We start from the raw sequence: 17,889 nt of genomic DNA, 5'->3' as shown, positions 1-17,889 counted from the left end.
GGCTCAAATGAGGAAGACTCAGGACAAATATCCCCAGTGGTAGAAGGAGACAAAGGTGGCTCTAGGAGTGTGCTAAAGGGAGGGAAAGAGGGCATGCTAAATTTCCCTACTTCGTGAAATAACTTATGCTCCCAGAAGACCACATGACGGGAGATGCGAAGACGATGTGACACGGGATCATAACACCGATAACCTTTTTGTTCCACCCCATACCCAAGAAAGCAACATAACCGAGAACGAGGCTCAAGTTTGGTGCGTTCATGAGTTTGGAACAAAACAAAACAGGCAGAACCAAAAACACGAAGTTGATGGTAAGTGGGAGAAGAGCCAAACAACCGCTCGTGAGGGGTGCAATGGGCAACAATAGGTGTAGGCAACCTGTTGATAGTGTAGACAGCTGTGAGAATGGCTTCACCCCAAAAAGGAGTAGGAACCAAAGAGGAAAGGAGAAGAGCACGAACAGTGTCTAGAATATGCCTAAGTTTACGTTCAGCTCTTCCGTTTTGCTGAGAGGTGCCTGGACAAGACAAGTGAGGAGTAGTGCCATAGTGTTTTAAGATATTTTGAAAAGCCTGTTGAGTATATTCTAAGGCATTATCAGAATGAAAAGCTTTAATGCGTTTTGAAAACTGGGTCTCAACCATTTTTGCAAAATTACGATAGATATCCAATAATTCAGAACGTGGTTTCATTAAAAACACCTAGGTGTAAAGGGAAAAAACATCAACAAAAATCACAAAATAACATGAGCCACTCATACTAGGAACAGGGGAAGGCCCTCAAACATCAGAATGAATTAAATCAAAAGAAGCAGATGCAATAGACTCACTATTATTAAAAGGCAAAGCTGGTTGTTTCCCAAGTTGACAAGAAATACAATCAAAAGACTTATTGGACACTGAACCTAATACACCCTTAGAACCTAAAACTTGTACCCGAGACACAGATGCATGACCAAGATGCAAATGCCAAAGAGCAAGAGATGGTGGTGATGAAGCAGCAGCGGCAGAAACACCAAGGATGGAAAGATGTAAGGATGAAAGCTCAAACAGTCGCCCAACTCTACGTTCAGTCCCAAGTGTCTGGCCCGTCCAAGGATCCTGCACATACACACCAGAAGAGTCAAAAATAAGTCTATAACCCAATTCACATAGTTGGCCAACAGATAAAAGGTTAAAAGACAGTTTAGGCACATGAAAGACATCAAAGACAGAAAGAGACGATGTATGGACAATGCCTATGGTTTGGACAGTCATAGAAGAGCCATCCGCTGTGTGAATTAAAGATGTATGTGATGGAGGGGTAGAAGAGGTAAATGAGGAGGCATATGGCGTCATATGATTGCAGCAGGCGGAGTCAAAAGGCCAAAAGGAAGATTTACCTGGCAAAACGGAAAGGACAGAGGAAGATGCATTACCAGAACGAGCGAGGACCTGGTTGATAATTGCCTCAAGATCAGCTGGAGATAAGGTGAGAGCAGATCCTGTAGAATCGCCAAAGGAGGCAGCTGGAGCAGCTGAAGAAGAAGCACTCTCAATAGTGGTAATGACTGCGGCAGATGCATAAGATTTAGCCTTGCGCCAACACTTGTCAATAGTATGTCCACGACAGCGACAATAGCGACAAAAAGGATTGTCACGGTTCTTGGAATGTCCACGGCCAGACCTGTCAGAATTGTCAGAGTGCTCAGGCTGAGGCGATGAGGCAGCTAATACTGAATGAGTATGAGGAGTGTGCTGAGAGCGCAAGGTAGACAATCGGGTCTCCTCTCGAACAAGCTCACAGACAGCCTGGTCCAAAGTAGGAAGAGTAGAGCAGTGTAAAAGTTGCCCCCGAACAGGCTCAAAATCATCCCTCAGAGCCATCAGAAACTGATAGAGACGATGTTGGTTCCGGCGATCAGCATACATCTGAGCATCAGTAGGATCCTTCCAAGCAGGATCAAAATGAGCCAACTGGTCCCATAAGAACTGCATGCGAGCAAAAAAATCAGTAATAGACTGGTCGGATTTTTGCTTCAAACGAAAGAGATCAAGGATAATCTGGTACTCCCGAGAACCATCAATCGAGGAGTAGCGACAAGCAAGCATATCTCAAGCACCCTGAGCATCATCAAAACTGCCAAATAATGCCGCAATAGAAGGAATAGTGGTGTTACGAAACCACGTAAGAATCTGATGATGTTTGCTATCCCAATCGATAAGACGAGTGCGGAAAGCATCATCACTTTTAGCAGTGACTTTAGTCGGCTTGGAGATATCCCCAGTCACATAGAGCCAGAGCTTGCGGCCTTTAAGAAAACTCCTCATAGACTGAGACCAAACAGTGTAGTTGGTGCCATCCAACGTAACATGAATATGAGCAAGAACCTCGTTTTGGGCCATCTGGAGATGCCAAAAGCAGAAACAGACTAGAAAAATGAAATCAGAACAAAAAAATAAGTAGGAAACACCTGGTCAACTGAGGCAGAAGTCAACGGTCAACTGTCAAAAGTCAACAGTCGAAGGAGCTGATGTGGCACTGTGCTGCCGTGGCACTAGGGCTGATGTGGCACAGCAGGAATTGGTGCGTGATATGCACTCGCGGATGTGGCGGCGCGTGAACCAAAAAGGCCGAATCTTCGACTGGCGTGTGGCGGCGCGTCCACCGTCAGATGAAGGCGTTCTCGATGGCCCTGGGCAGCTAGGAGTCTGGGCTATCGGAGTCTGGGCTATCGAATTGGGCAGCAATGAGAGTGATCGGACGGCGGTATCGGCGATGTGGCTGTTCTCGACGGCTCTGGCACGGTTGTCTCCCAAGGTTTCGATTGGTATATGAACCAGCTCGAGACAAGGACTGGGAGAAGAAGAACCGAGAAAGACAGAGCAAGGAGGAATGGCGGAAGCAACAGCGGCACCGGAAAAGTTTTGGGAGGAGGCCGAAAAAGAAAAAGAAAAATAGAGGTGATTCAGAACCTGTGCTCTGATACCAGTTGAGAAAAAAGTATTATATTGAATCACACATAAGCTGTACATGAAAGGCCTATATATATAGGCTAGTAATGAAAGAAATATACATCACAATAACCAATGTGGGACAATACATATATATACATATATATAATCTAACACAAATTAACCAACTCAAATTAGCAATGAGAAGCAAAGAAACCAAACATTGATATACAAGTTATCAGGAGATTAAATTCAAACCTTTTCATCATCTTCATCGCTTCTGGACTAATTTCCGATTTGGAGCTCTGACTCATCCTCTTCTTCAAGAACTCATTTCCCCACTTTAACCTATCAACAGTCACATCACCGCACCACAAAATGCCCCTAATCATCTGCCCCGACCCTGCCGCAATCAGCTTCGCCACGCGGCTACTATAGTCCTCCACATTCGACGCCAGCTTCATCCAGTACGCCGCCGAGCTCTTCCCCATCAACTCCTTCTTCTCATCCGACTCCACCTCTCCCGGTTTCATCTCCCTCGCCACCGAGCCGTCCAACACCTCCCATTTCCCATGCTCCCCCACCTTCTGCACCGAAAAAAAAGCTATACTTCTCCAAAACCCAGTCCAATTCCTCCAACAAAGCCTCTTGTCCCTTCAACGCAATCGTCAACCCATAGTTCAACATCTCACACTCTTTACTCCCAAAATCTTCATCATCCACACAATTTCCCACCGACCCAGTTGCCGAAACCCGAAGAGCAAAGAAGTAATGTGCCTCATCGAGCTTCACGGCCGCCTCGTCCTTCACCAACGGCCACTGAACCTCATCATCTATACGAGCAAGAACTGCGACGACGTTATCGCCTTGCCTAAGGCCAACTATGGCGAGCTCACCGGACACGAGCTTCACACTACGGTCTTTCTCAATGAAGTGAGCCAACACGCCTGGAACGCTGACAAGAACATCTTCGGAGGATTGCAAACTTGAAGAGGTCCCAGAAACAGCGCCGTCTTCGGCTGGGAAGAGTTTCTCGGCGAGGCCGTTGATAAGTGCTGAATGTTACACATTCAAGCCCCTTAATTTACATATGTTATGCTCTTAGTTTTGTTATAATTTGATGTTTTGTGTTGTTTTTGTGTTTTTTTATATTTTGCAGGTTTTAGAAGAAAAACCGATCAAATTCCAAGATTATAATGAAGTCAGCAAACTCACTTTTGGATGGATTCAATTCCAAATCAATTTTGAATTTAAGGAAAGAGAAGTTGGCAAAAATTCGTTATCTTTGGAAAGAATCCAGAATGAACACGTCTCAGTAATTTAATCATAACTTTCGGCTCAAGTATCAGATTGCAACAAAATATGTGGCGTTGGAAAGCTAAGAGAAAATACAACAAATATGTAAGAAATAGGTTTTTCCTAATTCGGACGTTTTCCATGCCAAAATCGCCCTGAAATAAAAGACCACAAATCTGTATGAATTTTGGAATCCTTTTCCTACTTGGATAGAAATTTTAGAAAAATGAGAAGACTTGTAATTATTCTTTTTAGACTAGAAAACCTACTTAGAATTGTAATAGGAATTCTAGAGCTTCTAAAGCTTCTCTAATCCCTAAAAATAGGCCTCTAGCCTTTGAAGAAAGACACAGAAGCTTTGAGGAAGAATCAAAGGTTCCATCAAGAAGGAGGTTCTTCCTAGTTTTTATTTTCTTTATTTATTTATTTTCTGTATGTATATAATTTTAGTTTATATTAGTTGTAACTAATACTTTAGTTAGGGCTCGATTGAAGCCCTAATCATGTCTCTTTAAGTTTTTCAATTTGCTTTGCTACAATTTATATATTGATGCTTAACTTGATTCATTCTAATTTCTTGAATTCCTCGCATGTTTATGTTTGGCCATCATATGCATGTGGTATGGATTTGTTATTTATGTCAATTTGGATGACCGAGTCCTGGGCATAATAGAGTAACAAAAGAACCCCGACACAGGTTCTTGGATTAATCAACATAAAGACAACTGGAATAGATACCATATTCCAATCTGAGTGTGTTTACCGATTTCCATAGATTTATGCTTCCTTGAAGAACAACTTAGTAGATACCATGCTAAATCCTTCAAGGAAGAAAAGAGTTAGAGTAGATACCATGCCTAACTCGTTGCTTAGGGAAATCAATAGTTTTAGGAGAAGATACCATTCCCTTGTGGCTGGTAAACATTAAACATCATGTTATGATTGTAGTATTGTGCATATTGCAAATCTTATTTGAGTATGATTAGCGGTGGATATCGAAGCCCTACCTTTTCTTCATAGTATTTTTAATTCAATCTTTTATCTCGTCTTATTCAACATATCGCTTTTAGGAATTTTTCTTTAAATACAATTTATACCAATCCTCGTGGGAATGATCTCGTATTTGCCTGCTAGCACTTGCGAGTAAAACGTACAAGTATTTATCTATTTATTTAGGTAGATATTTGCACAACAAGTTTTTGGCGCCGTTGCCGGGGATTGTGTTAAATTGTGTTTTTAAAGTTTTTCCTTTTATTTTAGTTATTTCTGTTTATGATAATCTAAAAATAATAATAATAATAATAAAAAAAAAAAAAAATTATTCAAAGTTGAGGAAGACATGGCAGAAGTACGGGTAGAGAATCTACGCGAGCGGAAGCCGATGAAGAGTTCATTCATACCACAAAATCCAAATCAGCCGTCTTGCATTGCTTTTCAACCAAATGTGCAAAGCAATTTTGATTTGTCTCCGTTACTCTATATGGTTCCACACTATAGAGGCACACCTACAGAGGATCCATATCTACACATTCGGGACTTCTTTGATCTTTGCAAAACTCAAAACGTCCTTGGCTTAAATGCGGAAGGAATCAGGTTAATTCTCTTCCCTTTTTCCTTGAAAGATAATGCTAAATTATGGTTGAATTCTTTGGCTGCAGGGTCTATTCAAAATTGGGATGAGTTGGCCACAAAGTTCTTGAAAAAGTTCTTTCCAGCCCAACGGACTAGGCAATTGAGGAGGGAAATTCAAACCTTCCAACAAAAAGATGGAGACCTATTCTTTGAGGCATGGGAACACTTCAAAGAGCTACTTCTAAAATGCCCACATCACAATCTATCTCAGGACGATCAGGTACAAGCTTTCTATGAAGGTTTAAATGATTCTAACAAAAGTCTTGTAGATTCAGCTTGTGGAGGTGTACTAATGGAAAAGAATAGTGAGGAGGCAATAGAACTGTTTGAGACTTTAAGCGAAAACTCCCAACAATTCTCATCCCGAGAGAGGCAAGGACTCAAAAGAAAAGGCATCTATGAAGTGAATGGCAATAATGGAGTTCAAACTCAGATGGCTACCTTGGAAAAGAAACTGGATATGCTAGCGAAAGTCATGACTACTCATAACATCTCTCCCATTCAACAGATTGCTCAAGTGGAGGTATGTGCCATATGTTCTCATTCTGACCACACCACTGAGATTTGCCCCATGTTTTCATTTACAGATCAAGAGAAAGCAAAATATTTGGGCCAGAATAATTACCCTCCAAAGAACAATCCATACTCCAACACTTACAATGCAGGGTGGCGAAACCACCCCAATTTTTCATGGAGTAACAATCAGAATACACAGAATCCACAAAGGCAGCAAAGAAATTTTCAGCAAGGATACAACTATCAAGCTCCACCACAAGCGGTCCAACCAAATCCAAAGCCAAAGAAGAATGACCTCGAAAGTGCTCTACTCCAATTTATGACTATACAACAACAGAGCAATACTCAGACCAGTCAAGCTATCCAAAGATTGGAAACACAAGTGGGGCAGTTGGCCAAAGAGTTAAGTGAGAGAAAAAGGGGCGAATTCACAATAGAAGCTGACTGTGAACAAATCATCAACCACCTCAAAAGAGAAAGAGAAGAAGAGCTTCAAAGTCAGTTGGTGGCTAATCCTAGTGGATATTACGTGGAGGATTGGAGTTATTCCTATCATGAGCAAGCTATCACAACATTGATGAGTGAAGAAGTGGTTGAAAATCATAAGGAAGAGGGGAAGGAGGAGCAAATTGAGGTCACACATGATCTACATCAGGAAAAAGGCAAGGAAGTAAGCACTGAGGCTTCTTCAGCATTAACTCCTATTCCCGAATTACCAAGATGCCATGAGAGTAGTCTGTTAGGACCATTAGACGAGCAAACTGAGGTCATCAAAGTAGAAAAACTCTCTAAGTATTCTCCTCATAGTATTTCAGTTCATGATTCCCTTCCGGATGAGAAACTGTTTGAGAATTCTCAGAGTGATTTACCCCGATCTGTGAAAATTAGGAACTACCTTTTTGTAGGTAGAATTCATTCTCTATGGTCCAAGAGAAGAAAAGATTGGTGCTTCAAGTTTAAACTCAAAAGCTACTACCAAAAGCGCTCGAGCAGTCCAGGAGCTCAAGCACATCTGCCCAAATTAGTGGTACTGAGGCCACTGCATGCACTACAAATCCATATCCTTTAAAGAATTCTGGTTTTGTTTTTAATTATTGTTCATTTTATTTTGGTTAATTTTAGTTTTATTGTGGTTAATTTTAGTTTCTATTTTTATTTTATTTTATTTTATTTTTATTTTTTTTAGTTTTCCGTTCCTTGGTTTTGTTTTTCTAGTTTTGTTTTTCAGGAACAAGTGTTTTTGCATTCAAGTTTGGGGGTATGCTACGAGCCATACCTAGTCCAACCAATTTTCTCATCTCCCGGGTATGATCTTTTCATTCTATCTACACATTGAGGACAATGTGTAATTTAAGTTTGGGGGTATGGGACACACACACACTTTTTGTTAAAAAAAAAAAAAAAAAAAAATGAAATTGCATGTTCATGTTATTTTTAAGACTTTGGTTGATCTAAAAATTGTGATTTAAATTTCATTGGTGAGCTTAGAATGTTGAACACATGATCATTTGAAATTGATGCTAAAGTTCTACTACTTACTTTTGGCATCTAAGGATTCATTTGTTTCAATCTAAACTATCACAAGCACATTAGCATATAATTTTTGAGGTATGATATATGAACCTGATTGTGTATTTTTCAATGTCTTAAGTGAAGCTGGGTGACTTATTAAATGGATACCTTGGCATATTTATAATAATAATAATAATAATAATAATAATAATAATAATAAAAACCATTTTTGAAGCTTTCACCGAGTAACTGGACTTCTTGCCTCATTAAGCAGTGAATGTTCACGTCAAAAAGTGAGAAATTCAGATTGGTTAAAGTCATGACTAGTTTAGTTCTGTAGCCTTTTTGACTCGAGTTAGTAAGCTCTTAGGGGTGTCTCCACACTTAATGCCTTAAAACCATCTGGTTTGGGAGCATTAGCCTAACACTCGTTACATGGGTCAATTAGAAAGTTTAAGAGAACTAAGCATTGCACAGTCTGAAAAAAAAATTAAAAATAAATAAAATAAATAATAATAATAAAAAAATAAATAAATAAAGCTCTTGCTATTATGCCTTGGTTATTCAATTTGATGGGGATCCCAGTGAATTTTGAGATATTGAATCATTGCACATTGGAATTAATTTGAAGCCTCATGATTATGTGTTAGTTCACCTTACACTGAATTGAACTTATGATGCCTGAGCTTGTCGTTTGTAAGTGGTTAGACTTTGGAATTCTATTTTATATTGAAGAAGGAGTTTATCTTTCTAAACTTGCTAATGAATGAGAATCATAATTTTGGTGACACTTAACTCTTTGGAATAAACATGAATTTTGGCATAATATTTGTGGGTATCATTCATGGCAAACCCTCACGAGACTTCACTCGTCCACTAGGGAGTCCTAGGGGTTTAAAAGGCTTATTGCATACGCTAAATGCAATCGTGTTTTCCGCGACAGAGGAGGTAGAGTAGTTATTATTTTAGTTTTCATTTTTTTTCAATTCTGCATTGCTAAGGGACTAGCAACATGTAAGTTTGGGGGTGTGATAAGTGCTGAATGTTACACATTCAAGCTCCTTAATTTACATATGTTATGCTCTTAGTTTTGTTATAATTTGATGTTTTGTGTTGTTTTTGTGTTTTTTTATATTTTGTAGGTTTTAGAAGAAAAACCGATCAAATTCCAAGATTATAATGAAGTCAGCAAACTCACTTTTGAATGGATTCAATTCCAAATCAATTTTGAATTTAAGGAAAGAGAAGTTGGCAAAAATTCGTTATCTTTGGAAAGAATCCAGAATGAACACGTCTCAGTAATTTAATCATAACTTTCGGCTCAAGTATCAGATTGTAACAAAATATGTGGCGTTGGAAAGCTAAGAGAAAATACAACAAATATGTAAGAAATAGGTTTTTCCTAATTCGGACGTTTTCCATGCCAAAATCGCCCCGCAATAAAAGACCGCAAATCTGTATGAATTTTGGAATCTTTTTCCTACTTGGATAGAAATTTCAGAAAAAGGAGAAGACTTGTAATTATTCTTTTTAGACTAGAAAACCTACTTAGAATTGTAATAGGAATTCCAGAGCTTCTAAAGCTTCTCTAATCCCTATAAATAGGCCTCTAGCCTTTGAAGAAAGACACAGAAGCTTTGAGGAAGAATCAAAGGTTCCATCAAGAAGGAGGTTCTTCCTAGTTTTTATTTTCTTTATTTATTTATTTTCTGTATGTATATAATTTTAGTTTATATTAGTTGTAACTAATACTTTAGTTAAGGCTCGATTGAAGCCCTAATCATGTCTCTTTAAGTTTTTCAATTTGCTTTGCTACAATTTATATATTGATGCTTAACTTGATTCATTCTAATTTCTTGAATTCCTCGCATGTTTATGTTTGGCCATCATATGCATGTGGTATGGATTTGTTATTTATGTCAATTTGGATGACCGAGTCCTGGGCATAATAGAGTAACAAAAGAACCCCGACACAGGTTCTTGGATTAATCAACATAAAGACAACTGGAATAGATACCATATTCCAATCTGAGTGTGTTTACCGATTTCCATAGATTTATGCTTCCTTGAAGAACAACTTAGTAGATACCATGCTAAATCCTTCAAGGAAGAAAAGAGTTAGAGTAGATACCATGCCTAACTCGTTGCTTAGGGAAATCAATAGTTTTAGGAGAAGATACCATTCCCTTGTGGCTGGTAAACATTAAACATCATGTTATGATTGTAGTATTGTGCATATTGCAAATCTTATTTGAGTATGATTAGCGGTGGATATCGAAGCCCTACCTTTTCTTCATAGTATTTTTAATTCAATCTTTTATCTCGTCTTATTCAACATATCGCTTTTAGGAATTTCTCTTTAAATACAATTTATACCAATTCTCGTGGGAATGATCTCGTATTTGCCTACTATACTATCGTTTTGATCTTGTGCACTTGCGAGTAAAACGTACAAATATTTATCTATTTATTTAGGTAGATATTTGCACAACAGCCGTTCACGTCAATAGAATGGTATAGGGACGAAGACGAAGCTGAAGAAGAAGTAGGGTTGGTCGAAGATGGAGATTTGGCTTCTGGGTTTGAGAGAATGACTTGTGGGTAGAGAAGGTTTGGGGTTTGAGAGGGATTCGATGCAGACATGGTGGGGTTCGTGGGTGTTCGATTCGGTTAAGGAAAGCAGAGAGACGAGTGGTTTTTAGCGCTTCCCCACAAGCTATCCACATTTGAAAAACGATTTTTTTGCCCAATATGAAGGTCCACCAACGTGTCTTGTCGTGCTAATATGAGAAATGCTAGGAGTACTTACAAACCTTTACAAACTGAAGTTTACAACTTGACATGGCTTCTTACATGGAATAAGTGTTAAAATACAAAAATGCCCTTCTCCCCTACAGTTGCTGTTCTAGACCCGTTCTCCCCTCCAGTCGCCGGCCGGTTGAACCCAGACACCGTCGAAAATCCAACACACCAGCCGACCACGACCCTGACCAGCTCGGTGGAAGCCCGACCAGTAGATTCGGTTGAACCCAGATTCACCGGCGAGAACGGAGAACGGCCAGTGAGGACGAAGCAAGGGAACGGCGACAGGGGTGGGTTTCCTGCCAGATCTAGTTTCGGGAATGGACGGTCGGCCGGACCTTGGTTTGAGAAGGCCGGATCTCTTAACAGATTTGGGTTTCCAGCCGGACCAACGAAACCCACGCAGGTGTGCGTGGGTTTCCGGCCGGATCTCTGGCCAGAAACCCACGCACACCGACGTGGGTTTGTTGGATCTCAGATCCAGCCGGTGTGCCCGACCCCGACCACAGGGCTGCCTGCTCGCCGTCCTCTCCCGCAATCTCTCCCCTCTTGCCGGCCGTCCTGTCCCAAGCTCATCGCCAGCCGTCCATGGAAACTTCCACATGGATTTAGCTTGGATGTGAAATCCTAAGTGTCTAACCTTTTTTAGTTAATAAAATGCCACATGCATGCCATGTCAGTTTGTAAAATTTTTTTGTAAGAGTTTGTAAGTACCCCTAGTATTTCTCTGCTAATATTGTGCAAGTAAGCATCCTTTTATATTTTATCCGAATTTTATTCAAATAATATATTTTTTTATTAATTTTAAAAAGCTTCTGACATTTCATTTTTAAATATTTTTTTAATTTTAATTAGATATTATTTTTTATTAGTTTTATGAGTAGCCATTTTAACTACTTTAACTGTCATGAAGGCCAAATTGCACCAAGTGTTAAAATGCTGCAGAAACCGTTTGAAATAATAATAATAATTAAAAAAAAAAAAAAAAAAAGAGTAGTCTTTACTAAACATATGGGGCTTAGGCTTGTTGTGAGAATGACAATTTTAAACCGTGTTCGTGTTGGATTATCTAGGACCTATTAATGCTTATCCACCTGCTGGAATCCTATTAATGCAGTTCTGCATTAAATGCTTAAGTAAGTTGGTAGAAAACGTAGCAGTTGTTGATGTTTAGAATCCTAGACTAATTAATGCTTAATTAGAAAACACGGAGCCAACAGATAACATTTAATGCATAATAAGGCTTTCATCCTCCATCAAGATTCAAGAAGCAACAACAAACAAAGGATTGCATAATTAATTTAATAGGTAATAAAGAAGGCAAGACATAAAACTTATTTATTGCAAAACTTGACGGAAGAGCAACTCGCAACTGTAGAAAAAAGAAATCCAGAGAACTCAACAGTTATAAATGGTTCAGACCTTTGCAGCACGGCCTAGACTCTTTTGTGAAATATAATTTTTTTTTCCCATATAAAAAAAAAAAAAAAAAAAAAAAAAAAAAAAAAAACCTTCGCCTAGTGTAGCTCAAGTGCAAATCTGTGATAAAAACCATCACCCATTTGTGTATTTTGTACTCTATAGCAGAGAGAGAGAGAGAGAGAGAGAGAGAATGGTACCGAAGCTGGAGGGTGGGCGTGCTGGAGCATCGTGGAAGGGGATGCTGCGAGAGAGAAAGTGATCGAACAGCAGAGAAAAAGTTTGTGAATACAGAGATGGAGAGAACAAGTTGAACAACAGGAAAAAGTGAAGTTAAAGGTGGGGGAGGAAAAGTGAAAAAGAAATGAGCGAATTGAAACGTGAAAATGAAAAAAAATAAAAATAATAATAATAAAAAAATAATAGCTAATGGAATTGGAGAGCCAAATTTGAGGTGAAATTATGACAATAAACAAAATATATGAATTATAAAGAGTTTGTTAAAGTTGGCTTTTTTAAGATATTCTCCAAATTTTGGTGAAAATTTTGAAATTGAGAGCTTATTGGGAATACTCTTAGGTACCCGGAATCGTATGACTAATGGAAATAGAAGGCATATTGGTTCGGCTTACAGTTGTGGGAAGCATACGTGGCACGCGGGGAAGACGCCCCATAATAATTGTGGAGGTTGGTCTCTGCAAAAGTGACAAGGTTAAGGTGTGTTTGGTAAAGATTGTTGAGTTGAACTTTTTTTTAGTAGTAGTAAGAAGTGGTTGATGTGATATAAAAAAAAAAAGAGGCTCCGTTTGAAAACTACTTTCCCCTCCCCTTCCCTTCCCTTCACTTCTCTAAAAAACACATCAACTTTAAAACATTCTTAACTTTTTTCACTTTTTATATCACATCAACACTTTTTTATTACTTTTTAAATAAAAAACTCACTACAATACAAATTTTTTTCACTTTTCCATATAAATTATTTCAATTTTATATCACATCAATTTTATTTTTCAATCATTCAAAAAAAAATCCCAAGGGGAGGGGAGGGTAAGGGTTTTTAAACGGGGCCAAAATTTGTATGAAAAAGTGAAAAAGTTTTTGTGTTATAGTGGATTTTTTTTATTTGTATAGTAATAAAAAATTATTGATGTGATAAAAAAAAAAGGTGAAAAAAGTTAGAATGTTTTGAAGTAGATTGTTTTTAGGAAAAATGAAAATATATGAGGGGAATGATATGTTATTTACCAAACACCCCCATAACGTCATGTTTAGGAGCATCACTTTCTAAGTTCAAAATAATTTTGTACCCTTAATTTATTTATGAGTGTTCTTATAAGTACTATTCTTTTACAAATTTATGTAGTAGTACATATGATACTTATCACATTTACAATTAATGTAGTAGTTTATGTGATACTTACCATGTTAACCACTAAATATAAACAACTACATTGTAGTCCACAAAACACTTATTTTCATAAAATATAAACTTTCATGTAAATTTACAAGGACTTGTAGTAAAAAATTTTACCCCCGAACATTTTTCTTTTATTTTTGTTGAGTTTCATAGTCTAATGACTCCAATTTATCTAAATAAAGTTGTGTTATTTGCACGCACCCATCTTGTACACACACTCATAATAAGTGTGAGACTCATGCATATGTGACCTATCACACATGGGTCACACATCCATTGTGAGTGTGTGTACAATATATGAGTCCCACATAGGTCTCACATCTATTGTGAGTGTCTGTACAATGATAATTGATACGGAAAATGATCAAAACACTCACAATGTACAACAATGACACAACACCAAGGCACATTGGGGTGGAGCCCACACATTGGGTCCCACCCCAATGTGCCTTGGTGTTGTACTATTGTTATGCACAAAGAGTGCAGAGATCACTCCCCAATTGATACATGGGGAGTGATCCTTACACTCACACTACACAACAATGACACAACACCAAGGCACAATGGAGTGGGGTCCATGTGTGGGCCCCACTCCATTGTGCCTTGGTGTTGTGTAGTGTGAATGTTTTAATCATTTCTCTTGATACATTGTCACCCAAGACAAAACTCCTGACTACCTTTACCACGTGGCAAATTAAAAAAAAAATAAATAAATAAACAAAAAATAAAAAATAAACAAAAAAAAAACTTAAAGCTTACTAGGTGGTTAAGAGTTCTGTCTTGATGGGCTTGGAGCTTCGGACTGGCTGAGACTCTGAATTGGCCCACCTCACACGTTGGACAAAAAATACTAGGCCCAAGAATCAAATAAGCCCAATACCAGAGTTACGTTGCACCTATTTCTACAACATGCTAAAATCGAAAGCTACGTGATATTATACTTCCACAGTTCCACACCCCTGCAATTTCTATGGACTATGATCTTAAAGAAGATAAAGGGAATCCCAGTTGCTTTTTGGCAATTCAAAAACTTTTCCAATTCATCCCAACGTTCTTGTCCTAGCATTGACCCGTATAACTCCTCAAAGCGCCTGAGCAATTGCTTCAAATTCGGAAGGATTGAAGATGCAGAGAAGCTGTTCGACGATATGCCTGACAAAGACGTTGTTTCATATTCCATCATGATTCATGGATATGCCAAAAATGGTTTCCATAGAAAATCCATGGGTTTGTATTCCCATATGCGGATATCGGGTTTGGATCCTAATTCTTTCACCGTGGTTGGTGTTATTGTTAGCACTGCAGGCTTGCGAAGCTTGGTGCTTGGACAATCCGTTCATGGACTGGTTGTTAAAACTGGGTTAGAGTCTGATACGATAGTGATCACTGCTATCTTAGATATGTATGCCAAGTGTGGAATTATGATTGACTCTTATAAAGTATTTAAGGGACTGAAGAGCCCGGGTTTGATTTCGTGCAATGCAGTGGTAGCCGGGTTTGTACATAACAAACTCTTTGAAGAGGGCCTTTTGCTGTTGAACCAGTTCCGGGAGTTTGGTTTGGTACCTAATGCAGCTACGGTGTTAGGTCTTATTAGGGGTTGCATTGCTTTGGAGTCACAGAGGCTTTGTGAATGTATCCATGGATTAATTGTTAAATCTGCAATTGTTTTTGATGTATCTGTTAATAATTCGGTTCTTGATATGTATTCAAGTTTGATGGATTTAGATGCTGCAGTTAAAATATTTGATGAGATGCAATGCAAAGATGTTATCAGTTGGACAATAATAATGGGTTTATTTATTGGCCTTGAATATGGCCGTGATGCACTGGAGATTTTCTGCAGAATGAGGGATAGCGGTATCGGTTATGACACTGCGGTAATCATTAATCTCATTTCAGCTTGTGCAATCCTCGGGGATTTAAAGAGAGGGAGACAAGTCCATGCTCAAGCTGTTGTTTGCGGGTTTGGATCTGAGCTCACTCTGGAAAACTCTCTCATTGCGATGTATTCCAAGTGCAGTGACTTGTATTCCTCGAGAACTATATTTGATCAAACAACTCAGAAGAGTTTGGTTTCATGGACGGCAATGATTTTTGGCTGTGCACAGAATGGACACCCAAGAGAGGCTTTGAATCTCTTGGTTGAAGCAAGACTAGAGGAAAACTTTTGCCTTGATCCAACAATGTTGATTGGTGCTTTAACTGCTTCCGGTGGGCTTGCTGCTTTTGAGCTCAGCCAGCAGCTCCATTGTTTTGCTTTTGAAGCTGGTTTCTCCTCTTATAGAGCCGTTCAGAATAGTCTCATATCAACATACTCAAAGTGTGGGATGGTGGAACTTGCCCACAATGTTTTTAAGGAGATGGGTTATCTTCAAAACGTAGTCTCTTGGAATACGATTTTAAATGGGTACGGGATCAATGGTCATGGAAAAACTGCTATCACCCTCTACCATGAGATGAGGAGTTGTGGAGAAGATCCTGATAGTGCGACTTATCTGTGCATTTTGAGTGCTTGCAGCCATGCAGGTTTGGTGAATGATGGTCTGATGATATTCAATCAGATGGTGGAAGAGAAAAGAATAAAGCCAAGCCAAGAGCATTATGGTTGTGTAGTTGACTTGCTTGCAAGGGCAGGCTGCTTACCTGATGCAATTGGGTTTGCTAGCAAATTTTTGGAAGGGATGAGCCCAAATGTTTGGAGAGCTTTGCTGAGTGGATGTATGGTTCATGGCAATGTGGGGCTTGCAGAACTAGCAGCAAGCAAAATACCTGAGCGGGATCCTGAAGGATATGATCAAGTTGTGCTTCTTTCAAATGTTTATGCATCAGTTGGTAGGTTTCAGGATGCTGAATCATTGAGATCAAGCCTGAAGAAGAAGCGTTTGTTAAAAAATCCAGGGATCAGCTTACTCAATGGGATTCCATATGATTTTTGATGACGATTGTGTAACTTTAAATACTCAACAAGAGAAGTTTTAGATGGGAATTCATCAAAGTTTAGGATGTCTCTCTTGGATCTTATCGGTATTGAAATTTAGCATTTTTTTTTCTCAAAGGAGGTTCATGAATGATAGCTGGACTATTACATACTGAGAATGTTATAATCTTTATCTACTTGCATCTGTGTGCAGTACAACTTGAATGGTTATTGATGGTATAATTATTGGGCCTTGAAATCAGTGGCAAAGGGTGATGCTTTTTCAACGATTTTTGATAGAGTATCTTGAGCAGTGGACCCAGGGAGCCCAATGTCAATTCATCTGCGCTTAAGATGAGCTTGCTATGAATGCATATCTAATCCAAAAGAAAGCTATGAAATACAGAAGACAATGAACCAGAAGTGGACCCGCAGCGTACTTATTTTACTTTCTCACGAGTTCTTGTATATTTCTGACTTGGGTTTCTAGTAACTCGACGTTAAATCATGAAGGTAACATCAACCTTGTGAAGACTCTGCAGGAATCCTCTAACTGTGGAGCAGAAATCTTTGGCTCTCTCTTAAAGTTTTTGAACAGAAATCTTTGGCTTGGTAAACAAAAAAAATTCTCACGCCCCATCTACATCAGCCTCACAAATTTGGTTGTTCCATGAATTTCTAGGCCCACCCTTGTCTCCGTTTCTGCTTCAATTTGCAGTAATAATACACCCTTCATTTAAGTCCTTTTTCCCTACATATACTCTAGTAAGTCCTTACTCTATCCAACAAACTTTCTTTTCTATAGACCCTCATGAGAATACCAGATATACTTGCATCCAACTGGAGCTACGTCTGGACTTTCTTTTATCTTATTCCTCAACTCCTGCAAGTTAGCGGTTTGTTAAGCTTCTCTAGCCTCACCCTCCTTTTGCTTTCTGCAACCATTTCTTTCCTTCTTATTTTCGTTGCTCTTCTAATTGACGCACGAATCATACTTCATTCCGATGCCTATTGTGCTGGCTTGCAGTCCAGCAATGGAAGAAGCAGCACTTGCAATGCAGACATTTGTTGGTATAACGTCCATAATTGTCATGCTCTTTGAAATGACTACAAAGAATTCATGTAGTGTATAATTGCAGTATTGATCAATGATCATAGTATGGTTGCTGTATGAGGGCCTTTCGACCTTCTCAGTTTTGCTTTTTACCTTCGAGTTTCATGCGTTTCAACCCTCCTACAATATACACATGTTGTAAGAACTGTTGTCTGAGCAAGAATTAGAGGCTCTGTTTGTTAATGCATGCTTTTTGTGTTTAGTTTGACTCTAGTCTACTTAGAGATGAACTATAACCACACACAAGCCACGAAGCCTGGCATTTCTACACTATATGATCAACATATTGTGGCTTCCACACCAGATGTGCACTCACTGACAATAAGTC

At 38.9% G+C, this 17,889-nt stretch overlaps 1 protein-coding gene, 1 non-coding gene and 1 pseudogene across 2 annotated transcripts; 1 reads left to right on the top strand and 2 right to left on the bottom strand.

The window, feature by feature from the left end:
• Window positions 1-2,093: 2,093 nt before the first annotated feature.
• On the bottom strand, window positions 2,094-10,532 carry LOC133882093 (protein EARLY-RESPONSIVE TO DEHYDRATION 7, chloroplastic-like; annotated as a pseudogene).
• Window positions 5,959-6,065, bottom strand: LOC133882974 (small nucleolar RNA R71). The gene has a single exon (XR_009902788.1). It is a non-coding gene; the product is annotated as a small nucleolar RNA R71 (small nucleolar RNA).
• Window positions 10,533-14,448: 3,916 nt separating the features above from the next.
• LOC133882269 (pentatricopeptide repeat-containing protein DOT4, chloroplastic-like) lies at window positions 14,449-16,585 on the top strand. Its single transcript, XM_062321398.1, has one exon. The coding sequence runs from the start codon at window positions 14,505-14,507 to the stop codon at window positions 16,464-16,466; it is 1,962 nt and encodes a 653-aa protein (XP_062177382.1). The 5' UTR covers window positions 14,449-14,504; the 3' UTR covers window positions 16,467-16,585.
• Window positions 16,586-17,889: the final 1,304 nt, after the last annotated feature.

The sequence above is a fragment of the Alnus glutinosa genome, chromosome 11 (genome assembly GCF_958979055.1).
Source record: "Alnus glutinosa chromosome 11, dhAlnGlut1.1, whole genome shotgun sequence".
Taxonomy (NCBI): Eukaryota; Viridiplantae; Streptophyta; class Magnoliopsida; order Fagales; family Betulaceae; genus Alnus; species Alnus glutinosa.
The sequence above is the reverse complement of the archived record's forward strand: the minus strand, read 5'-3'. Positions and strand labels throughout refer to the sequence as shown.

Coding starts and splice junctions, on each gene's coding strand:
- LOC133882269 (XM_062321398.1), top strand. CDS start 14,505: ATGATCTTAAAGAAGATAAAGGGAATCCCAGTTGCTTTTTGGCAATTC.